This window comes from Suricata suricatta, chromosome 11, assembly GCF_006229205.1.
Source record: "Suricata suricatta isolate VVHF042 chromosome 11, meerkat_22Aug2017_6uvM2_HiC, whole genome shotgun sequence".
Classification (NCBI taxonomy): Eukaryota; Metazoa; Chordata; class Mammalia; order Carnivora; family Herpestidae; genus Suricata; species Suricata suricatta.
The window spans coordinates 16,878,829-16,902,677 of NC_043710.1; the positions used below are offsets into that span (position 1 = coordinate 16,878,829).

The 23,849-nt window shown below is 50.4% G+C and overlaps 2 protein-coding genes across 15 annotated transcripts in view; one reads left to right on the forward strand and one right to left on the reverse strand.

The window, feature by feature from the left end:
• The window catches only part of PHF21A (PHD finger protein 21A), a 191,786-nt gene extending 171,872 nt beyond the window's left edge, over window positions 1-19,914 (forward strand). For 8 of the 14 annotated variants that reach the window (XM_029956072.1, XM_029956071.1, XM_029956078.1 and 5 more), the window contains 8 exons: window positions 1,202-1,253; window positions 1,999-2,078; window positions 2,515-2,602; window positions 5,114-5,277; window positions 11,408-11,563; window positions 13,014-13,089; window positions 13,702-13,805; window positions 15,124-19,914. In XM_029956072.1, the coding sequence (XP_029811932.1) occupies window positions 1,202-1,253; window positions 1,999-2,078; window positions 2,515-2,602; window positions 5,114-5,277; window positions 11,408-11,563; window positions 13,014-13,089; window positions 13,702-13,805; window positions 15,124-15,381 (978 nt within the window). In that variant the 3' untranslated portion in view covers window positions 15,382-19,914. Of the gene's footprint in view, window positions 1-1,201; window positions 1,254-1,998; window positions 2,079-2,514; window positions 2,603-5,017; window positions 5,041-5,113; window positions 5,278-11,407; window positions 11,564-13,013; window positions 13,090-13,701; window positions 13,806-15,123 lie in introns of all 14 variants that reach the window. The other 6 variants (XM_029956082.1, XM_029956084.1, XM_029956083.1 and 3 more) reach the window with 3 other exon arrangements.
• Window positions 19,915-20,085: 171 nt separating this feature from the next.
• The window catches only part of LARGE2 (LARGE xylosyl- and glucuronyltransferase 2), a 5,427-nt gene continuing 1,663 nt past the window's right edge, over window positions 20,086-23,849 (reverse strand). The window contains exons 5-13 of the mRNA XM_029915537.1: window positions 23,600-23,704; window positions 23,003-23,115; window positions 22,796-22,921; window positions 22,561-22,716; window positions 22,284-22,444; window positions 21,569-21,847; window positions 21,102-21,251; window positions 20,809-21,004; window positions 20,086-20,556 (exon numbers count right to left, since the gene is read on the reverse strand). Of these exons, the coding sequence (XP_029771397.1) occupies window positions 20,347-20,556; window positions 20,809-21,004; window positions 21,102-21,251; window positions 21,569-21,847; window positions 22,284-22,444; window positions 22,561-22,716; window positions 22,796-22,921; window positions 23,003-23,115; window positions 23,600-23,704 (1,496 nt within the window). The 3' untranslated portion in view covers window positions 20,086-20,346. The remainder of the gene's footprint in view (window positions 20,557-20,808; window positions 21,005-21,101; window positions 21,252-21,568; window positions 21,848-22,283; window positions 22,445-22,560; window positions 22,717-22,795; window positions 22,922-23,002; window positions 23,116-23,599; window positions 23,705-23,849) is intronic.

A 23,849-nucleotide genomic window follows, 5' to 3' on the forward strand; every position in this document is an offset into this window, starting at 1 on the left:
CACTTCTGTGCTCTCAAGTGGCTTGTTCAGGGACTGTTTCTCCCTAAAACACTCAGTATCTTAAATAGCATGAATCTATCACTTCAGGCCAAAATATCATAGTATTGAATGTTGAGGATAAAAGATCAGGATTTTTAAAGACCAAACTGTGATATGAACAACTCTATAGGAATATGTCTCCTAACAACTGATGGATGATGTTCTTTGTTATCTGTGAGAGAAATTGATGATGTATTATTTGGCATATTGAGCAACTGAATGCAAATGAAGATGTGCTTTCCAGACCACATGTTACCACAGAGCAAAACAGGAATCAGTTCGTTGCTCCCTCCAGCTTTCATCATCTAATGCTCCAGCTTTGGGGTTCAGTATTCTTTTTTTTAAATTATTTTATAACATTTATTATTGAGAAACAGAGAGATACGGAGCATGAGCAGAGGAGGGGCAGAGAGAGAGGGAGACACAGAATCCGAAGCAGGCTCCAGTCTCTGAGCTGTCAGCACAGAGCCCGATGCAGGGCTTGAACCCTCAAGCTGTGAGATCATGAGCTGAGCTGAAGTCGGACACTTAACCGACGGAGCTACCCAGGCGCCCCTGGGGTTCAGTATTCCAATCAGTTTAACTTCTGATGGAGCCCTGGCGCAGAGAGGTCTCCAAACAAAGATTGCTCTGTGTTGTTTAGGTCCATGTCTGATTTAAAAATCACAGTATTAAGCAGAACCATCTGCTGTTGTTCCTAAAACTCATTTAGCTTGGAGTTAGCACTGTCCAGTCATTGGTGGTAAGAATGTTAGAACCCCTGACCTGTTAGGACAAGTGAAATACTTGGAATTTGGAGCTTCTTGTATGGGAGGCTCTTTGTAACCCTCTGTATTTTTTTGAGTGTTAAATTGTCTTCCCATCTAAGAGGCTGTTTCTGGAAAACAAAAACCAGAACAGAAAACCTTAGGGCACTCAAAGATACTGATCTCTGTCATTGAGAAAGAAGAACATGCGGGCCCCCGTCCTTCTCTTTTGATCCCTGCAAGACCAGAAAGCCTCCAGAGTGGCTCCAGAAGGTGTCTTTTCTTTGATAACCTGAGCCTGGCCTCCTTCAAGTGACCAGCCTGCTGGACTGGCTTTGCCTAGGAATCTAACTAGGAACATGCAGTTGGCTTTGTGAGAACCCAGACTGAAGTACATTCTTGTTTCTCTGGCACAGAAACTTGCCTTCATGGTGTCTCTAGGATTGGTAACACATGACCATCTAGAAGGTAAGAGAAGATATTCGTGTGCTGCCTTGTTTCTGGCCCAGAGCTTTGTTTTTGAAAATGGGGTTGAATTTATAGCTAGGACGTAGAATAGGCTATTGAACGCCAATAGAGTATGACTCAACTAGTGTGGACTTTATTTTGGACTCAAACTTGCCTTTCCTCTATCTAATGTTCATCCCCCCCCCCCCCGCCCCGTTGTTCCCAACACTGCTATCCAGGGACTACTCCCCAGCTTCCTGTATTAAAGTAACTTTTTTAAAATCCTGACAACGTGGAGTATCAAATGCCCCTCTGACAAGTCTTTGTCTGTATTTTTCAGTCACTCTGGGTTATCAGAATCTTAAGAACAGTTACAAGGCTACACCTGCCCTAGTTATTTAATTCAAGAATGGTGAACTCTGGTTACTCAGTCTAGGTCTATGGATAAAGTTCATCCACACCTATATTACAGGGATCTAAAAATAGATGAGGACAGCTTATTTACACGCACTGCCTGTTGTTAAGCTCTTGGTCACAGAGAGCCACATCGTAGGACAGCATGGTCTTACTTTCTGAGAGGTGAGCCTAGATGGTCTTACGTATCTGCTCCCAGCGGCATGCTTGCCTCTGCTGAGGCTGCAGTGAAATAAAGAGATTTGCCCCTGTTTTTGATTTGTTGTGAGAAAAACCAAACGATGAAAAACGAAGTTAAATTTTTGAGGTTCTCCACACCTCTCTTCTAATTCAAACCTTTTGCTTTCCCAAGAAATCCAAAGCAAGAGGCAAGAGCGGAAAAGAAGAACAACAGCAAACCCGGTGTACAGTGGAGCGGTCTTTGAGCCAGAGGTACTCCTGGCCAGACTTGGCCCCCCCTCACTGTCTGGTGTGGGTCACGGTGTCTGTCATCGCCTCCCCTCTGAAAGCCTGCCGAAGAGCAGCGCGGATCATGCATGGCCCGCTTTGTGAAGTGAAGGGTTTTTCTCTGGCTGATCATCTTATTTCGGTTTTATTATTCACTGCTTTCCCCTTAGTTTTCTCCCTAAGTTTGAGCAAATGCAAACCTACCTTAAAAATGTAACTCCTCTTGGCTTCGTGCAGCTGTCATCTGAAGCAGAGGCAGACCTCTCTGGAATATTCTCTCAGAGCCAAGTGTATATAATAAAGCCCATTTAGCACTGCGACCTTGGGGTGACTGGCACTCATGCGTTGGCTTGTGGACAGGCGTGCAGTGCTTGGTCTATAGCGCGTGCCAGTATCAGTAGTAACCGTGCTATTCAACCAGCTACCTTTCCTTCTTCAATCCTCAAAGCGTAAGAAGAGTGCGGTCACATACCTGAACAGTACAATGCATCCTGGGACCCGGAAGAGAGGTGAGTACCTTTTTGTAGCTCTCCCTCGCTGTTGCTTCTGCTTTCTGTGTTGTGTTTCTTCCCCTCCCTTTCTCCCACTTGTCCTAGAGCCTAACTCCTAAATCCCTTGAAAATAGTTTTGTTATTGTCATTCTCTGAAAATGGGGTGGGGGGGACAGTGAGATTTCTTATTAGAGTTCTGTATACTGAATCAACAGTTGCCTTTCCTTGGATTCTGGCAAGGCTGACTCAAGGAAATGGCTTAATACAGCATTTCTGCCCCAGGCCCACCAGGCTGTCCATGAATAGCACAGGGAACAGAACATTGTGTGAAAGGAAGCATTTTAGCATCCTTGAGCGTAACAGAGCCCTGCTGTTGCTAAGGTGTTCTTAGTAGTGTCTAAGTCATCCTGCTGCCAGCAAGACCAGTGTGACTCGAGTTTCTGTGAGCCGCAGACTTTCCAGGAAGGAGAGAGGGGGCCACCCCGAGAACTTAGAATCTGTAAGTTGAGGACATCTCCAGCTAAGGAAGGGAAGGTCATTGTCAAAACTGGCTCCCCGAAGCAGAAGTTCCTAAAGAGCTGCATCCCCATATTTCAGACCTCCCAGGGCAGGCGTTGCACCTTAACTCGTGGGCAGGTCTAAATAGGTCTTATTAGCTGAGAGTTTGAGCTCATGAATAGGGTTCTGAAATTGTTCTTTGATGTCAGTAATATATCCCAAGGTCCCTTTCTCCACCTGATAATGTGTCCCTGAATTACAGTTCCAGGCGAGAAAGGTTGCACAGTGAGTGGAGTGGCATACTAATTTTTGCATGTGCATGCACCATCTCAGGAGCCATTGGAAGCCTAGGAGGTTGTCCACACTCTTTTCTTTTGTCTGCTTTGGTCAAGGCTACGGCTGTACCATTCCCACCTCCTCACCCGAGATAGCATACCCACCCTCAGTGACCCATTCTAATGTTCCATTAGCCCTGTCCTGTAAGTAGCCAAAAATACTTCCCCGGGAAACCCCACGTCATTGCTTCCTGTTGATTCCTGTGCCACAGGAACCAGTGCCGTGGTTATTTTTTGTGGTTTTAATTTTGGCAATTTTAGTGACCTCTGACCCAGTTCTCAGAAAGGAGCCCTCAGTCAGAAGCCACAGTTAATTAGTCTGCTGGTGAGGAGTATCTTCTAAGAGGGTGGGGGGTTAAACAAGCCAGAAAGACCTTGACATCACTTGCCAAGGTCAGGGGATGAAAGCTTGTATTCATAATGCCTAGGATGTGCTTCTGTGGGTAAACAAAGAACATTCATCTTTTACTTCCCCTTTTGGGCAGCCCTGATTCCCTAGAAAAGACAGCCCGTGTGATCTGTCTTTGTACTGCGACATTGCCAGTTCAACACAGATAGGTAGTATTCGTGTGATGTCTGACAGAATCATGGCTCTCGTGCATGATCCGATGTAAATTATAACTGTTGGCAAAGTTGTGATCTTCTGTACCCTTCACCAGTGCTTGTAGGGAGTTGTGAGCCTCTCTGGCTTTTTTTTTTCTTTCTCTTTTCATTTTGGTGTGCTGAACATATACTTTTGATCACCCAAAGCTTAGAAGCTTTGATCCTGGCCCTTGTGACAAGGATCCTGGCTTGGATGTATCATAAGGCAGGAGTGAGTGGTTGGCCAGTCTTGCCATAGCCATCAGGCCCATTTTTAGATCCTCTGTAGGCATGAGGCTTGAACCCCAATGCCCTGGCTCAGATCTGCCTACCAGCAGGGTTCCTGAGCTTCTGTGGCAGGCCCAGTCTGTAGACGTTTAGCTTACAGAATGTTTGTGATGGAAGAGGGGAAACAGTTCTTGGTCAGCCAGGGGTGGTGTCTGACTCCGGACCCACTTACAGTCATTGTGAGGCTCAGAGCATCTTCTTAGCTCTTAGGTTCCAGCTTGCGCCAGGACATATTTCCTGCTGGCTCTGCTAGCAAAGGGGTAAGAATAGTCACTTGAATTTTGCCTCCTCAGTTTGCCTTTCTCCACCCTCCCAAGCAGTGAAATGACCAAAATATAGATAGGAGAGAAAAGGAAAAACAAATCTTGAATATAATTGTGGGAACTGGGAAGCACTAATGAGAAGGATGGTTATGGAGAACAATATATAGAAGAGATGGAAAAACAAATCCTTATTCCTAGTTTTGACCCCCGTTGAACTTTGACATCTTGCTCTCACATGAGAAATATGAAATTGTATTAGTCCAGGAGCGTCACTGTGATCTGCCCCAGGCCAGGCGCCTTTAACATGACGCAGCCACTCCTGTCATTCTCCGAGGCTCTCCTATCCTCCTTTCTTTTGAGACTCATGCAGTTGTTTCTAATGACATTTAAATCTTTGCTTCCTTTCCTCTCTCTGGGACTGTTGTATTAACCTTCTGTCTGCTACCTCACTTCCTTTTCCATGCTAGCCAATGAGGAACACTGGCCAAAGGTATGTAAGATCATTTTTCCCCCTTTCTTTCCCTCCCCCTTTTTCCCTTTTGTTCCCTTCTCTTGGTATATAGGTCGTCCTCCAAAATACAATGCAGTGCTGGGGTTTGGAGCCCTTACCCCAACATCCCCCCCATCCAGTCATCCTGACTCCCCTGAAAATGAAAAGACAGAGACCACATTCACTTTCCCTGCACCTGTTCAGCCTGTGTCCCTGCCCAGCCCCACCTCCACAGACGTAAGTAACTTGGGAAAAGCACGCTCTCTTCCTGAGAGCTTAAACTGGGGAAGCCGTTATCATATGTTGTCTCCTTGCCAGCCGCATCTCCTTGACTAACCCTGGAACAGCAGTAATCCCGACAGGACACCGCATACCGTGTAAGGTCCTGCCATGTCCTTGAGAATCACGTACAACATCAGGAGGCTCAATCAGTCTTTAAACCGTGGATGTGATCTGCTGTGAATGAGCTCTCAGAAAGGGGGACGGGGTGGGAAGTTAGCTCATAAAATTGAAAGGTGCTCAGTTTTCCACCATCCATGTTTTGGGGTGAGGCAAATGACCAAGGCCTATGTTCCCCTAGCAGTCCTTGATTCCTGCTTCAGGTAGAATTTAAGAAGTGGAAAACTTTTCTTTCAAGCAACTTTATTCATCAGAATTGATTAAACAAGGTTCCTGAAAAAATGTTGGATAGATAGATTAGTGGCTGGCCATGCAGATCCTGCAGGATTGTAAACTAGTGCCCTAAGATTTTAGTTTTCTGTTTCTTGTTTTTATTTATTTATTTTTAAGTTTAAAATTTTAATTCCAGCATAGTTAGCATGCAGTGTTATATTAGTTTCAAGTGTACAAGATAGTGAGTCAACAATTCTGTACATTACTCAGTGCTCATCAAGATAAGCGTTCTCTTAATCCCCTTCATCTGTCTCACTCATTTCCCACCCCCCACCTCCCCTCTGGCAACCATTAGTTCTCTATAAAGTGCCCTGAGATTTTTAAAAATATTTTTTTAACATTACTCATTTTTGAAAGACAGAGAAACAGAGCACAAACAGGGGTGTGGCAGAGAGAGAGGGAGACACAGAATCCGAAGCAGGTTCCAGGCTCTGATCGGTCAGCACCGAGCCCGACCAGGGCTCAAACTCCAGAGCTGTGAGATCATGACCTGACCCGAAGCCACTTAACCGACTAAGCCACCCAGTCTCCCCATAAGGTGCCCTAAGATTTTAAATGAGCATTTACAAAGCAGTGAGTTCACTCACACCAAATACTGAGCACTACTACTCTGCCGCGCAAGTGCGGTTACTGAGGCCGGGGGTGGAACAGGGAACAAGACCCCGTCCCTGCCCTCGGGTAGCCCGTGTTTTGTATTGTCCGTATATTCTGTTACAGGGCCAGAGGCAGGTGACGAGCAAATGAACATATAAAAGACATAGTGATAAGTGCTGTAAAGAAAACTGGGACAGAATAAAGGGGATAAGGAGTTGTAGCAGCAAGTTCCTATTTTATGAAGAGGAAAGGCCTCTCCAATAGGAAGTGAACTGTGTGAGCACTGTGGGGGGAGGCGGCATTCTGTGCTTTGTGCAGAGGGAACAGCAGTGCAGAGGGAACAGCAGTGCGGAAGCCCTGAGGTGGGCGTGTACGTGGGGTGGAGGAAAGCAAGAAGGTCAGGGTGGCTGGGCAGAGGGGGCGGTGAGGTGGTGGGAGAGGAGACCCCAGAGGTGGCAGCGTCAAGGGTGCAGGGCCTTGGGGCTTCTACTCAGAGTGAAATGGGGGACCACTGGAGGCGTTTGAGTTAGAGGGGCGACGTAATTTTTCAAACCTATAAAAAGTTGCAATAAAATACAAAAGGCAAATGTATATCTTTCACCTAGATTCACTGACTGTTACCATTTTGCTATATATGCTCCCCCCACCCGCACATAAACACGCGCGCACACACACTCTCTCACTTTTGCCGAACTAGTTAAGAAGTTGCAGACATTATAAATCTTCACCTTAAAAACCTTCAGCATATTATCTTCTCAGAACAAAGGTAGTCTCTGATACTGTCACAGTTACCAAACTGAGGACAGTTAATATTAAGTAAATATTATTATATAGGCCATATACAGAACTCTCCAGTTGTTCAATAATTGCCTCAGTGGCACTTTGTTTTTTAACTGCTCCGAATCCAGTTTAAGATCACTCTTGATATGTGTCATCAAGATCACTCTTGATATTGTCTCTTTCTTCTCCTTACCCTGGTTCGTTTCTCGGCCTTTCTTTTCTTTTGTGACACTGACATTTCTTAAAAGGTAGGACAGTTGTTCTGTAGGGTGTCCCTCCACTTGGATGGTCTCACTGTTTCCTCAGGAGTAGATTCGGGGTATGCATTTTTGTAGGAACACTAAGTGCCGGGGAGTCCCCAGGGCATCACAAGTGGCGTGTGTTGTCAGTCAGTCTGTCCCATTGTTGGTGAAGTTAGCTTTTATCTCTTAATTAAGATAGATCTCATCAAATTTTTCCACTTGTAAAGGTGCTCATTTTCTCTGGCAGAGATCGCTTTGAGTCTCTATAAATAGCCGGTTCTCCAACAAACTTACCGATGGTTTTACCATCCTTTGGTGATCTTGTCCACATTTACTATTTTTAAAATCAACTTGGATTTTAAAAGGATCCCTGTGTCTGACACTTGGGGAAGAGACTGTGGAGAGGACAGGATGTGAGCAGGGAGAGGAGTGAGGAGGCGGGGGCAGCCGTCTGGGCAAGAGCTGCTGATGGCGTGGCCTGACAGGGTGGTGGAGATGGACATACGTGGCCGAGTCTGCATATGTTTCAAAGAGCCAGCAGGATTCGATGTTGGGGTGAGAAGAAGAGAGTAGTCCAGGGGGGAGCCAAAGTGTTTGGCCTAAGCAACTAGAACTAGCATGAAACTGTCATTTACTGGGGAGGCAAAGAGGGGCGGGTTTGAGGAGGGAAAGCCAGAGTTTCATTTTGTACGTGTCCCATTTCTTGTGTGGATTACAGAGCTTGTCTTTAGGGTAAAATGTCCCTTGAACTGGAAGGTTCTCAGTGCTTACTGATGGTCTGCCCTTTGCCAAAGAATGAAAGAACACCATATGTACGTTCTGAGTGAAAATCCCAGAAGCAGCAAAGGAAGTGTCCTTTTTGGAGGACCCAGTCATACTAGAGTTCTGTTCCCTGGCCGACATCCTTCCTTGGACACAAATGGTGACTAAAGACTCAGCCTTGCTCTCAACATCCAGCGTTTCATCCCGCCTGCCTGACCGTTGGCACTAGTAGTTGATAAAGGTGCTCTCCTGTCCTGCATCATGAGTACCAGGAGTCCCGGTCAGAAACCCTGTTTGCTGGCACCGAAGATTGTCCCAACTCTTCTTCGGCCGAAGCATTGCCAAAGGGATTACCAGCTCATAACCTCCTGGTGGGGGTCTCCTAAGGGGGGTGCGTAAGTGCTGGGGCCAGAGGATTTTGTGGCTCTGCGCGAGAGTCTCTTTCCTAAACGTTGTTGTTTTGGTTTTTGTGCTTTTGGCTGATGGGGGTTTATGGCTTTCTTGGAGAGACTGAACCCAAAGGATCTACTCAGATCAAATCACAAAGGAAAAGCTTTTGCCAGGTTTCGTCTTAAAGTGCAAACACTGTTCTTTTTAGAAATCCAAAGGTTTTCTTTTAAAGCTTTTCTTAAACCACTAAATATGCTAGAATTTCCTAGGTTAAACCTAGTGGAATGGATTTCTTAAAGATAATTGACTCCTACTTTTATCATATCTCAACAGTGGCAGTGATTAAAATCAACACACAGGACTTTCTGTATGCTTGCTGCTGGGCAGCACAAGCCCCAACAACATTAATTAAACAATCACAGTTGAGAGGAAGGATTTCCTGAGAATCAATAACCATCTAGAAGGACTTGGAATACAAAACCCAGCCAGGTGCTAATCCTCAGGACATACCTTGTTGCCACTGTCATTTTATGAGAAGGGAAGATGTGTGGACATAGTTATAAAATTCTTTTAGCAAATGATGAAATTGCAGTTGATCTAGCCAGGGTGTTCCCAAAAACCATTCATCTGCAGCTCCCCGCAAAGTATCATGGGTCAGCCATCTTGAGGTTTAACATTGGGTTTATGGTAGTAGTTAGTCACCAGAGACGGAGCCTTTCAACCTAGAGCAGCACCTCCGTGGGAATCTTCTGCTGTCTTTAAGCTAAGCAGAGGACCAATTCTGCGTAGATAAAATCTATACCGTGGCATTTTGTTATTCATTTCTACGGTCAGTAGTTCTCCCAAGTGTGGTCCCTGAGACTCTTCAGGGGTCAAAACTATTTTCATGATATTACCGAACTATTCTTTGCCATATTCATTCTCCTCCTCTCAAGAGTAACCAGGGAATTTTCCAGATAACACATGGCATGTGACGGTGTCATAAGTCAGATGTGCTCTTGTGTGTTCTGGGGCTTTATAAGTTTTCAGCACACTATTTTTGTAACGTCCTGTGATTCTATAATTATTTCAAAATTGAGAATTTTAAAATTTCAAATATATTAAATATCAACAAATATAATTCACATAAACAAAAGCTCTTTGAGGTCCTTAGTAGTTTTAAGAGTGTAAAGGGGTCCTGACAGCAAACAGGCAAAGAAGTGCTGCTCTAGAATGTGGGAATAGGATCGGAGGTCGTCTTTCCTTTAGATTATTCACATGCTCCCCCGTCCTCTCCTTGACGCGCTCCTTACTCGGGAGGAAAGGAAAATGAGCAGAGAGCTCCTTACTCAACATAATAAGATGTCCAGTTTGTTTTGTTTACTTCATCACTGACAGTTTATCACAATTTATGTAAAACAGCCTCTGAAACTTTAAAATTTTTATACACTTCGTAAAGATGCAGACTGACACAGAAAGACACAAGAAAGACCGCTTCTCTAGAGAAGAGTGCCCTTCAGCCTAATTTTAAGAATGAGAAAAGAAAGTTAATCGACAGATGAAACCTTGACCTCTTTTGCCGTCTGGAAGCTGGACTGTGAGGCTGCGTTCTCGTTCAGCATTTTTGCTCGTATACTGAGGTTTTGTTTTGTTTGTTTTTAGGGGTTTTTTTGCCCAGAGATAATATTTTTCTACTAAGGAAGGTTAAAATCTGCCCACATTCTGATTATCTTCCAACCTACTGCAGCTGGTTTTCTAGGCTCTGGATACCCTAGTGAATTATAGAGAGTTTCTTTTTCTTGAGAGAGAAATTGTAGGTCTGGGGAGATCTGCGCCTTCAGCAGTGGTGGTTGAGGTGTCCTATGTGATAGAAAGCAAGAAGTGAGCATGGCCTCTGTGTCATTGCTTCCTGTGTGGATTTTCTCTGTGAGGTCTTCTGGCAGAATAGCCTAGAAATCTGAATGAGCACACTGAAAGCGAAAAGGGGTCTGCTCCAGGTTGTGGCGCTGCTCTATTGGCCAGTCTCCGACATGGCCCTTCCTCAGTCTTCCCTTCCCTCGGGTCTTTATCCATCCCGTTCCCAGAACAGGCCAGCGATCGACTTGCAGAAAAATACTTTTTACCCAAATACTCTTTTCCCCCTGGTGTTCTCCTCTCCAATTTAAGTAGATCTGCTTTTTTTCTGATGTGCCTTCTGTTCAGAGGGTTCTCGCAGACTTACCTGAGTACCAGAACGATCCATGATGGGGGAGGGGAGACAGGCAGAGTGCACTGCTCGTCTGTGTCCTCTGGTCAAGTATTTTATAGGGAGATATAAAGCCTCCTAGAATAGAATGGTCCAAATACTGGTTTTAAGAGAGCTGACTGGTTGTCAGCTGTCGCTTTGGCTTTTTAAATTCTTCATGTTAGAAGGCTCATGCGAGTTTAATTTGTTCCTGACTTAATCTTTTCCCATTGATCTTGCACTATATTTTTTCTCCCTGAGCAAGCAAAAAGTTTAGGAAAATTCCGTCTTCCGTTCCTTGTCTGTCCTCTTTCCCAATCCTAAACTCTCCTGAAAAATGGTGGGTAATGAGAATTGTTTGTATCATATTGTGGAACACTTCAACGAATGGATTTCAGTGTCTTGAAACTTTATGATTTGTGGGTTGGACTCTACCAAAACATGATAAATGCTGAGCCATCACCTGTAACATTAATTTGGGCCTCGGTGATTGATTACACAGCTTTTCCGTAAACTCTACTTTAAGGATACCTGCCGGGGAGCTTCGGCTCTGAGGCAGGTGGGGGCTGAGCCATCAGTAACTCCTGCTTTCCTTGAATACTTCGGTAACGTGTTGGAGGGGACACAGCTGATTGTCCTAAACATACGTATCCAGAATATGCATGTTAACATTCAAATTTTACCTTTTTTATCCTTTCTCTTACCTTTCCTCTCAATTTCCTAGGGTGATATCCATGAGGACTTCTGCAGCGTTTGCAGAAAAAGTGGCCAGTTGCTCATGTGTGACACGTGTTCCCGTGTGTATCACCTGGATTGCTTAGACCCCCCTCTGAAAACGATTCCCAAGGGCATGTGGATCTGTCCCAGATGTCAGGACCAGGTGCGTACTCTGGCGGGTCAGTCAGAGCTGTGAGCTGAGGAGGAGAGAGTGTGGCCAGGAAGACCCACCTTCCCCTCGGATGGGGGGACGTGGCAGAGCCTCCTCCCTCTCCTGGTGGTTCCGCAGGCCACCTCTGGCCTGTTTGTGACAGCGCACTCTCCCACAGTGTCCATCCTCCCAGGGATCTCTGTCCTGCTGCTGAGGTGCTGATTCGGTGTGCAGGCGGGAAGACTGCTTCCCTTCGTTTGAAGCGACTTCTCTTCTCATGGCCTCGCCCCGTCAGTGCCATGAGATTCCCTGCTTCTGCCTCTAAGAATGGTCCAAACCCAGGGTGTGGTTTCGAGACTCTTCTTTTAGAAGTAAAACCCTAAAGGGGAAAGTGCCCAAGTGATTATTTAACTCAAATAACAGTAGTTTCACCTTTAACCTGTGTTGTCACCAGGATAAAAGGAGTCGCTGTAGAGTGGCTTACTGTTCCCTGGACTTGAGAGCAAACATCAACTGTCCTAGCCTCTTCCTTTCTTCCCTGTTTAGTTTCGGGTCTCTTTCTCTCAACTCTCCTTGCACCTCTGTGTTTTTATTCTAAGCTGTCTCAGCCTGTTTTGGAAGTAGGCCTGAAAGCTCAGCAAGCTTTGGGATGCTGCTCAGCTCTTCGGAATCCTGTTTGGGAGAATCCTGGTTCCCCACTTTCATCTCGGTCCTCCTCCTACTGTCTTCATGAGGTGGAAGAGACAGACCATTCTCTTCTGTTCCCTTCCTGCGCTGCTCTGTGACCCTCTGATAATTTCCTACACGAGGTCTAGATTACTTTTAAGTATTTGGAACAGATATTTAATTTCTTTGGTCAGGGTGTCTTTGAGGGAATATAAAACTAAAATTGAGACAGATGGGGCACCTGAGTGGCTCAGTCAGTTGAATATCCGACTTCAGCTCAGGTCATGATCTCATAGTTCATGAGTTCGAGCCCTGTGTCGGGCTTTTTGCTGTCAGCAAGGAGTCCGCTTTGGATCTTTTGTCCCTCTCTGTACTCCTTCCCTCACGCTGTCTCTCTCAAAACTATATAAACATTAACAACAAAATAAAATGGAGACAGGCAGGTCAAGGCTGAACCTGCCAGTGGCTGCTGCCCTCGGGCAGGCTTGTGGCTTGTGTGCCGGTGGTCCTGGCTGTCGGAGTACGTGGGCCCACATTCTGCGGCACAGATGACAAGATCAGCAGCCCGGCCCGGTCCCAGCCTCCTCCTGAGCTGGGGCGCCGGTGGCGCGGCTTTTCCTGCCATTGAACCTCATCCTGTCAGACTAGCATCTGGAACTTCGGGGGTTTTGCAAGCCTGGTCACCATAAATCCTTCCTGGATTTTGTCTGCCAATTGCTACAGACACGTTACTTGTTACCTCATGGGGGGTGTGTTTATACCTCCTTTCAAGGTAAAATTCTAATCTTCATTTCAGATGCTGAAGAAGGAAGAAGCAATCCCATGGCCTGGAACTTTAGCAATTGTCCATTCCTATATCGCCTACAAAGCAGGTAAAGGATCATCCGCATCCCCTTTTGTGTAAGCCTCCCCTTGCTTAAAAAAAAAGTACTGGAAGGCAGCATTCGTTTTGTTTTCAGAAGGAAGTTTAAAGTTAAAAATGAAAAGCTTTTACTGCACAAAACGAAAAGCTTGTGTAGTACTTTTCTTGGGGAGGAAAAATGGGAAATTTGCATCTTACTTATGTAGAGCCAGGCCCACACCACTGCTCGCTGTCTTAGCGTGCGGACCGTACACAGAAAAAGGGAAGGTGTGGGGGCACCTGGGCGGCTCAGTCGGTTAAGTGTCTGACTCGAGTTTGGCTCTGGTCATGATCTCGTGGTTCATGGGTTCAAGCCCTGCATCAGGCTCTGTGCTGACAGCATGGAGCCTGCTTAGGATTCTCTGTGTGCTTCTCCCCAGCTTTCACACACACTTTATCTATTTCTCCCAAAAATAAATAAGCTTTTTTTTTTTTAAAGGAGAGGTCCAGGTGGGCATGTTCTGCACAGTGGCTGTGGAGCTCAGGGGGAGTTTTGGGCAAAATACCTACTTGGCCACCATTCTGAACACAGTGGCCTTTTCAAAAAATTTATGGTTAAAAAGAGTTACTTTGTTTTTTTCAGCAAAAGAAGAAGAGAAACAGAAATTACTCAAATGGAGTTCAGACCTAAAACAAGAGCGAGAACAACTAGAGCAGAAGGTGAAACAGCTCAGCAATTCTATAAGTGTAAGTAAGCTGATCCCTTCAGAGTGCTGGGCGCAGACACGGCCCCTTTCACGCGCATGACAATACTGGGGCTCCTGAGGCCCTTTCAGGTCCTCCAGCTCATTACCGCGGTGAAGTTGGGCGGACACCAAGCTTGCCTCCAGTTACAGTTTGGGCCCTCTGGGCAGGTGGCCAGTTGCTATGTGGTGCTGTCCCCACGCTCTGGAACCTCCTAATCTGATCTGAGAGTGGATTTTTAGTCTCCAGGCTGAAGATGAGAAGTGGCAGCTACCGCAGGATGGCCACCAGCCCCAGGTGTTCCAGGGTGGGTTTGGGGAGGGGGGCGGAGCCTCTTCCGGCACCGGGTGGACACAGATCCAGCCCCTGCATAGAAGCCTTTCTCGCCGTCCTAGTTAGTGGCCTTTCTGCATGGCCCTCCCCTCCCATCCTTTCATCTGCATGCTACCGATGGCGTGTGCAGGTGTTGCTGACCTGCCTGAGGAAGAGGTTCCTGGGGACAGGTAACGGAGGTGAACATTGCCCGGCCTGGCCAGGTGGGAACCAGGGTTGTGTTTGCAGCGGAGAGTCTGAGGCCCCTCCAGAGCAAGTTTTATTTCTCAGTGAGTAGGTCCCCTTGTTGGAGTGAGGAGGCCTCAACCCTCATGGTCACCAGGTAGTAGCCTGAACTTGGTGGCAGTTGAGCCGCCCCATTCAGCTGCTTTCCCCTCGTCACCATACTACCCATGGCTGCAGCTTTTGCGTCCCTTTCCCTGCCTAGGACAGAAGCCAGCAGTGGTGGGGGACCTTGGGCAAAAGGACAAAAAACCACAAGCCCGTGACCGAGCGGAAGCGTTTCTGTTGGCTGTAGTCGTTGATCCTCTCGAACATCACTGTGCTAGCCCAGGCCCTGCTCTAATTTCCTGCTGACCGGGAGATCCTCAGCAGGCCCTCACCTTAGATCCACATACCACTGGCTCATTCCTTGTCCTGGAAAGCTCAGTCCAGCCCTGAATGTATTAGCGCCCATCTGCATACCAAACCTGCCCAAACCAGCTTCAGGAGGCTCTGGGAATGTTGATTTCAAGTTACTGTAATTTTGTAGTCCTAGAGTGGTCATTCACAGGCGGCTTTAAGTCCTAGTTCAAGCAGGGTTGGCTTTTAAACCACTCACTTGTCCTCTTCCTCCCGCCTGTTGGGCGTCCTCCTCCCCCTGGGTGGTGACGGCCCCTCTGGTGCAGAGCAGAGGACGAGCCAGCAGGTTCCCCTACCCGGAGGGGCCACCGGGCCTGTCGGAAAAGCGGTGGAGGCTCAGTGCCCCTGCCCTTCTCGTTTGCTGCAGAAATGCATGGAAATGAAGAACACCATCCTGGCCCGGCAGAAGGAGATGCACAGCTCCCTGGAGAAGGTCAAACAGCTGATCCGCCTCATCCACGGCATCGACCTCTCCAAACCCGTAGACTCTGAGGCCACTGTGGGGGCCGTCTCCAACGGCCCGGACTGCACCCCCCCTGCCAACGCTGCCACCTCCACGCCGGCCCACTCCCCCTCCTCCCAGAGCTGCACAGCGAACTGTACCCAGGGGGATGAGACTAAATAACAGCGCCCCACGGGGAGAAGCCACGGGGTCCCGGCGGCAAGGAGAGCAAAAACACTGAAGACTCTAGAAAAGCAAAGCCGGATTTCTTCTGGAAAGTGCGGAATTCTTTTGGTTCTTTGGTTCCAGAGAGAGAGGAGATGCTTGTGCCAGGTGGCACCGGAGTTTGCCAATTGATCCTTCCTATTCTGTGTGTACACGCGAAGATTGGACCATGTTACATGAAATAGTGCCAGCTGGAGGTTCTTTGCCAGCACCATGCCAAGTGAAATAATATATTTACTCTCTCTATTATACACCAGTGTGTGCCTGCAGCAGCCTCCACAGCCACCGTGGGCTTGTTTTTGTTTCGTTGGGTGGGGAGCAGGGACGGGCCGAGGGAGGAGAGCAGGTTTCAGACCCTTATTTGCCGAGCCGTTTGTTTAGGTAGAGAAGACGAGTCCAAAGAGTGTGTGGGCTTTCCTGTTTCTAAACTTTCACTACTATAAAACCAAAAAAAAAAAAAAAAAAAAGAAAAAAAAAAGACATCAAGATTTAACCAACCCCAGTGCCCAGAGGAGGGATGGGAGGGACTGGGAGGGAGCCGGGGTGGGAAAAATATATCAAATAAGCAGTATTTCATACCGTCTGGGGAGGGGCCCGGTGCACGGAGAGGTGGGCGGCCTTCTCCCTCGCACCCTGCTTCCCGCCGCGGGCTCCCCCTCCACTCCCCGCGTTCCTTCCCTGCTTTGGCAAATTGGCGCGCATCCCCGCGGGTGATCCGGGCACCTTCCCTCTCCGAGAACGAGCAGGGCCGGCCTCCGCTGGCCAACGCCCGGGCAGGGAAGAAGGGTGTGTGTGTCGAGGAAGGAAGAACGGTGGATCAGTGATTTTTACTTGAAAACAAGCTCCATCCCTTTTCTATATTTATAAAGAAGAGAAGATTCTGAGCGAAGCAGCACGCGACCCAGGTGTGTGTGAACTGAATGGAGATGTTTCTTTCCTCTTTTTTTAAATTTTTTTTTCTTTAAGAAAAAGTTTTATTTTGTTGTTTACTTTACTTTTTTGGTAACAAAAAACTAAAATAAGGAATAGAAAAGCTGTTTTTCAAGCTGACAGTCAATTAAGGGTAGTCGAGGCCGTGCATGGTAGAATAGGAATCATAGTGTCAGTGAGGTCCAGTGAGTCCGTGTGAGTCCTGTGTCATCGTTCGGGGCACTGTTTTTATGCAAGGGCAAAAATCTTTGTATCTGGGGAAAAACAACAACAACTTTTTTTTAAATTAAAAAGGAAAATAAAAGATATTGAGGTCTTCCTAGTGTTACTTAAATTAAGATCAAGGTAAGAAACATTGTAAAAAAAAATTACAAAAGTGCTATTTGTTTCCTAAAAACAGTGATTTCTATTAAAAAGGTGTCAGAACTGGAGAAAATGCTGTGTAGTTATAATTTTTTAGCACAGAACCTGCTGATCATGATGACATTTTGCTGTGTTTGTGTCTCAAGACTGGTGGGCTAGTCTCTGTGACTTCTGTCCTCTGGACGCTGCAGCCCTGAGGGGCAGCGTGAGCCCTCCTGCCACTCTGCCCTCCCTGGGAAGGACAGTCCTCTCTTCTTGGAGCAGGGGTCTGGGCTCCTGTTTTCAAAGCTCAAACGGAGTGTGGATGGGATCTGGGCCCTCCCCTCCCCATTGTCTCCTCGGATTTTGCTAGAGCAAAAGGCTGGTGCCTAAATAAGATCCCTTCCTTTGGTGCTGCTTTCAGCCTTTCAGCCACCAGCATTGTGAGTGTCTGGGGGACAGCTTCGAAGGACTTGGCCAGTGACGAGAACCTTGGTGGGAGGGGGCAGGGGGCAGGCTGGCTGCATCAGCCCTTGGTGCTTAGAAAGAACAGAGGAGTGAGATGTTTTGAGGGTACCTGGTGTCTCTGAGACGAAGAGCCCCAGGGAGGCCTTTGTGTCTGTCTTGCCTTTGAAGAGGTCTGAACCTCCAGCCGCTTGCTCGGCCTGTTGGCTCCAGGTACAGGAGATGGAGTTTACCGCCCTTCGCGAATTCACAAGCTTCCCGGGTGACCTGTGGCTGCAATGCCTGTGCTTGCCTTGGCTCGGCCAGTCTCCTTCTTGAGAAAAGCAGGGTTCTGAAAGACTCGGATCCTTTTGCCTTGTGGGAAGTGAATTTGTCAGGTGTGTGCTCCCACCAGAGATCTTGGCCCCATCGCATTATCTGGGCCCAAAGAAGGAAGGCAGGCGCTCTGTGCCGCAGCCCACCTGTACTGCCTGATGGCCAGGGTCTAGGAGAGGCAGAAAAGGTCCAGTTCATTTCTCCCTCACCCAGTTAGGCCCAGATAATCCCAGTTAGAAACCTGAAAGCAAATGCCAGAGAGAAAGAGACACTTAGGTCAAATATGCCTCACGTCTACTGGCTGTTTCCTCTTCCAGGAATGTTAGGGGGCTGAGGATGGCTCCACAGGCCTCAGAGTCAGACCCTGGCTGCAAAGTTGCCTGAGTGGGACTTTTCTCCTGCAGAAACCAAGGTGCTACGACTGGCCAGGGAGCCTTGGAGATGCCTGGACTAGTTGGAGAAATAGTTGGCGGAGGGTGCGAGCCCAGCAGCAGGCTGTACGCCCGCTCCTGAGCTCTCCCATTTGACTTGTCTGGGCCACACAATACCTATCTTGTCTTGAAAGAAGTTCGGGACGATCATCACTAGAAGTCTTTGCTCAGAAAGGAGCCCCCTGAGAATCGGCAGGGTGGCAGTACGGCGGGGTAGAGCTAGGAATCAACCAGTATTTTGCCTGCTGCTGTGAGTACTCACACTCTGGCCTTGCCTGGGGTTGGGATACGGATTCTTCCTGAAGTGCAGATGTGAGCTGCCCCCAAACCCACACTCTAGACTCAATTCCCAAACTCTACTTAACTGCCAACAAAAGGCCCCGGTCGCCTCCATCTCCTTTTCCTTTACTGTCCTGCCAAGAGAAGACCCTCTCTCTGTCCCCCAGAACTGTGGGTGCTTGTGACGACCTGAGACACACACTCATGACTGCCTCACCTGGCTGTCTCCACTTCCCTCTGTCTCCTTCCCCGTGCCCGGGCTTAGCTGCTCACAGACGCATCTCAAACCAGCTGGCTTTGCGATCACTTCAGGGGCTGGGGAGTGGCTGGTCCAGGACTAGGAGGAGGCTGCCCCGGAGCCGCTGGCCCAGGCCAGTCTGGTGGCACGGGCACTGCACCCTGGAGGCAGTGAGGTCATGTTGCCGTCATCTTCCCACCTCCAATTCTTGCCAATGCCGCCCACAGGTCCTTTTTCTTTCACAGGCCTGCTGGGTCTTGTCTCCCCTCTGCTGAGCTCATCCAGAGTTCTGCTTCTCCCTTCCTCATCAGGCCCTTGGGGACAGCCAGGCCGGGGGCAGCCCCTGGTGGGGCCGTCCCTGTGTGGGGCTGCCACGTGGCCACAGCGGCCCCCAGCTGGCACCGTCTGAGTGCCCGGGTTCCCTGCAGGGCCTGCCTGTCCCTGCTTCTTCTTGGCTCAGGCTCAACAGGCAGCATGAATGGGCACGACGGCCGCCCCCATGCCTCTCCCCGCAAAGGAGGGTGACTGTTTCCAGCTCACTCAGTCGGTCTGCGTGCACAGCTGCCCCTCCAGCCATCTCGATACTTCCTCTTGGGACCGGCGGAGCCCCTCGTGGCTCTCAGCCCAATCTCTAAGCGGTTCCCTCCGTTCACTCCCTTTTGGGGCGTGGTCTTTCTTATTTATCCAAAGGGCTTAATTTAGGAGACTTTTACCCCAGGGGTAAAAGGCTCTTCTGGGTAGTAGGATGGACGGTGGGCCCAGGGATTTTCCAGGCCCTGGGTTCTCCGGATTCCATGGCTTCCGCCAGATAGGGGCACCTCTGCTCTGTGTAAATGACCGTGGGCCTCACCCCCACCCCTCAGCTGGGCACCCTTGGCAGGAAACAGGAGACCCATTTTCACCCTGACTTACAGCCGTCCTCTCCAAGGGAGGGGGCGGCCCCTGAGAAGATTCCTCTGGCCCTCCGGCCCCAGTGAAGGGGAAGAAGCTGGGGGTCGCCCCCTCCAGAGAGCCAGGGTGAACTCCTAAAAACAGCCCTCGTAGGGGAAGGGCAGGGCTCACAAATGCCACTTTGCTCCCCTCTCCCACAAGGCCCTTCCCCGCTGAGGACTCCACCGTCCCCCACAGCAGGCTTTGGCCCCTGCGCCTCTGCTGAGGACTCCACCGTCCCCCACAGCAGGCTTTGGCCCCTGCGCCTCTGTGTCGTTGGGGCCTCAGCCCGGGGTGAGCTGCAGTCAGGCAGGGCGGGACGGGCAGCCAGAGGTCAGCAAGCTCCGAGCAGTAAAGAGCCAGCCAGCCCCCAATCCTGTCTCTTGTCCACGCCCTTTGTGATTTCAGTCTTGGTAGAACTTGTATTTGGAGTTTTGTGCTTCAAAGTTTTTGTTTTTGTTTGTTTCATTTTTGTTTTGAGGGGGTGGGGGGGATCCAGAGCAGCTGATCAATTTGTATTTATTTATTTTAACATTTTACTAAATAAAGCCAAATAAAGTCTCTGAGCCTCATGGTGTTGGGTTTGGGGCAGGGGAGGGTGGGCAAGACACGGCTCCTCCGATCCTGGGCCTGCAGCGGAGGGTCCGGGCCCTCCTGTGACTCCAGGGAGACGCTGCTCCTTCCTGGCCGACCCACACCCTCATGCCACAAACCAGAAGGAACATGCAAAAGGTCTTTAAAAACTTTTAATTATGAAAAAGAGATACAGTTGAAGATAGGGGAACCAGCCCCCAAACAGCTGGGGCACAGCGAGACCAGCCCCCAGCTACAGCGGCAGGGGGAGGCCCCCAGGACCCGCCCAAGCCCTTTGCACTGAGACCTTCAATAATTTAAATAGGAGGGAGGGAGGGGTGGCTAGGTTGCTCCAGTGTCTGCAGGGAGCCTGCTGGAGCCAAGGTGGGGGGCAGGGGTGAGCCACAGACCCCGGGGAGATCAGGCGGGACCTCGGGGCTGCTGCAGGGCAGTGAGGTATTTGAGGGCAGCAGCCCCGTAGTTACGGGACAAGTCCTGGTGGAACTCGTCCTTCAGGGCCTGGAGGCAGTCCCGGTAGGTGGGGCTGGAGCGGAAGCGAGAGATGTCAAGGCTTGGGGCATGCGGCAGGTGGATGGCAAAGGCCTCGGGCAGCACCAGGAGCTCATATTCCTGCAGGGGTGGGAGGTGGATGAAGGTTCTGGGTTGAGGGGGAAGAGTACAGCTCTGGGGGGTGGGGAGCAGACTTATTTGATAGCCCCTTATAGCCAAAGTAAGGGTCAAAGGGCAGACAATTGGGAGTTCTGCACAAACGTGGAATTTCTAACAGTACTGCCTAACATGCTTGCTGTGCTGAGGTGTAGTGAGCTCCCTGGGCCCGGAGGGATTCAAATGAAACCTGGAGGCAACAAGGCACACCCTCACCTGTGCATCCAGCTCCATGATGTGGGCCACCTTGTTCCAGCCGAACCCCACAAACCGGGGATCGTAGCGGGGACAGTCACGAGGCACCACCACGTAGGGCTCATAGTCAGCTGCCCACTGCACACGGTATGGGGTCTGAGCCTCTCGCCAGCGGGCATAGTCTGTGGGTGCGTGACCCCGGGGCCACTCGTGGTACCTGTGGAGCAGGAACGGGCAGACAGCCAAGCTGAACCAGGAGCTCGGTGAGGGGGTGGGGGGAACACGGAGCGGAGCAGGGCAGCGGCCTCTCCCACCTGAAGGTGTAGACAGAGCCAGAGTCCAGCAAGGCCAGCAGTTCGGCCTTGGAAGTGGGGAAGCTGAAGCGGTAGTGCAGGGTCTCGAATGCCGGCACCACCAGGGCCGCTTTGCGCTTGCTGCCCAGCTTCAGCTGCTCGATGGAGGTCCTGTGGGGGGAGAGGGCAGACTGGGCGCGGCGATTCCCTTCTTTTTCTTAGCCACAGGCCCCAGAGCTAGCTGCCCTGACGCCCTGCAGGAGACACACGTAACTGGAGCTGCTTTGGGAAGCAGGTCCCAGCCTCCCCTACTCTCCTTCAGCAGCCCAGAGAAAGGAGGTGGCCCCCCCCCGGCCCCAATACAAACCCCATCTTACAGAGGAAACTGAGGACCAGATGTTTCCTGGGCAACCACATACTTGCTAAGGTTCTGCGGGTGCTGCCCTCCACACCCACCCATCCACCTCTCCCTCCCTCCTCAGGCCCACCTGAGGTAGTCATAGAGGGAATAGGCAGGCAGGAAGTCAATGTCACTGAGGAACACGTAAGGTGTGAGGGCCTGGGCCAAGGCCACGTTACGAAGCTGGTTGACGGGGTAGAGGGGCCCCTCGCGATACACCACGTGATAGGCCACGTCCTGCCGGGCAGAGAGCACTGCGGAGGCCTCGACGAAATGCAGGAACTGCTGGGCCTCGGCGTCTGTGAGGTACAAGGCCAGGCTCATGGGGCCCGGCCAGTGCCTGCACAGGGCTTCCAGCATCTGCAGCCTGGTTATGATAAGCGGGGTGGTCAGCCAGCCCCCAGACGGCTGGCACCCCTCTCCAGGTCAGCCGCAAACCGACTTCACTTCAAGCGACTCACTGAGCACCTTCCCGGTGGCTCTTTAAGCTGGTCTTAATCTTCGCATCTACCTCACAAGGTGGGTCCTTTCTCACATAACCAATAAGAACACCAAAGGCCAGAGATACTAAGATTTGCCCATGGTCCCACTGCCACAGAGGGGCGTTTCCAGGCACCTACACGATCCCCAAGGCCCAAGCTCTTAACCACGGCCAGTGTCTCCGAATCCCAGAACTCCTCAAGCACAAGGCAACCAGAGCTCTTCCTTCCACCCATTGAAATCGTCCTCTCCGGGGGTGTTTCTGGAAATTCCCAGTCCCCTGCCTATGCTTTGCTCCCTGGTGCTGCCCTTGGCACTCTCACCGGTCCATGGAGAGCTGGGCCACCAGGGTGACGTCGTGGGGCCGAGGGGGTGGCAGTTCGTGCGGCAGGAAGGAGATGTGCACACGGTGCACAGTGAGCCGTTGCTGCCGGAACTCAAAGCAGGCATCTTCCTCGTCCAGTTGTGCCAGGGCCCGCTGCACCTGGGGGCGTCGAGGGGAGAGAAGGAGCAGGGCTGGGGCAGGATAGGTCCCCAGACAAGGCCAGGTCCCCCCAGAGCAGAGCTTCCCCACGGCCAGGGAAGGCGGCTCCCTCGCACCTGCTCGGCCCCAGATGGCGGCGGGCTGGGGCAGCCAAACAGCTCTCTCCGCAGCAGGTTCCCATCATATTCCAGGAAAGTCAGGTAGAGGTTTCGGAAGTATTCCACATGCTTGTTCTTCACACGCAGCTTCTTTGGTGAGTTCCAGTGGATCACCTGGAACCCAGGAAGGTTTTGGTGGGAGGACGGGAGCAGGGAGGACAGGAGCCCACAGCTCAGACCCCACCCCACTTACCTTGAGATCAGACGCCTCTGAGTAGCAGCGCTCAGCCCGCGTGTGGTCTGACAGCTGAACATTCCAGACGCAGGGCAGGGGCTGCACCAAGTCCGGGTGCTCCTTGATTACAGCATTGAAAATGTCCTGGGCAGAGACAGCCATCATGTCCCGGCTCAGAGCCTTCCCCCCCCCTCCCCCCACCCTCTTTTGAAGGCTCCTGCAGACCTGGTCTGCCAGTGAGGTGGCGGGCAGGGTGAGGAGCTCCCGAGTGGCCGTCAGCTTCCACAACTGCCCCCAGCCGGCCTGCCGGAGCCGGTCCAGCCGCAGGAGGATCACACCTGCCCAGGGGAAAGGCTGTCATGCCCACCTGCGCTAATCCAGCTCCTGGCTCCAGGGGTCATGAAGGCATCTTTTGAGTGTTTATTTTTTGACTTATTGGTTATTTTCTGACTGTTTAGACATAGTGTGGACCACCTTGGTCAATACTCATTCCTCTTGAGGTGGGGGGCAGGGGATGCACTGCATGGCTTACAGAGCACCTCCACAGCATCTTCTCACACTCATGATCCTGGGGGCCAGTTAAATCATCCCCATTTAATGGATGAGAAAACTGAGGCCCAGAGAGACCAAGTGGCTTGGCCAAATTCATCTAACACAAACAGCCCTGGTTGGAACTGTTTTCCAGCTCTTCTCCCGATGTTCTTTCCACAGCACTATTCTTCCTGGAGGGGAGGGGGGGTCCTAGCATTCTATGCCCTGCCCAGTCCCTGGGGCCTGAGGACAAGTGGCTGCCCCTCCTGCCTCCCCCCACCACTGTCCCACCTGTGTTAAATCCCCGGCCCAAGGCAGGCCACGGCCTGTGATTCCTCCAGATGTTGCCCAGGTACCAGTCGCTCTGGTTCTCCACAAGACCGATCACTTGCTTGTCTGGGAGGGGAGGGCACGAGGGAGCTGCCTGAGGCTGCCACCGGACCTCGGCTCAGGGCTAAGGCCACAGCAGGGCCGGACAGGCCGGTGGGGTGGGGGGTGGGGGGGCTGGCTGGGGCTGGATCCCAGGCCTCTCACCAGAAAA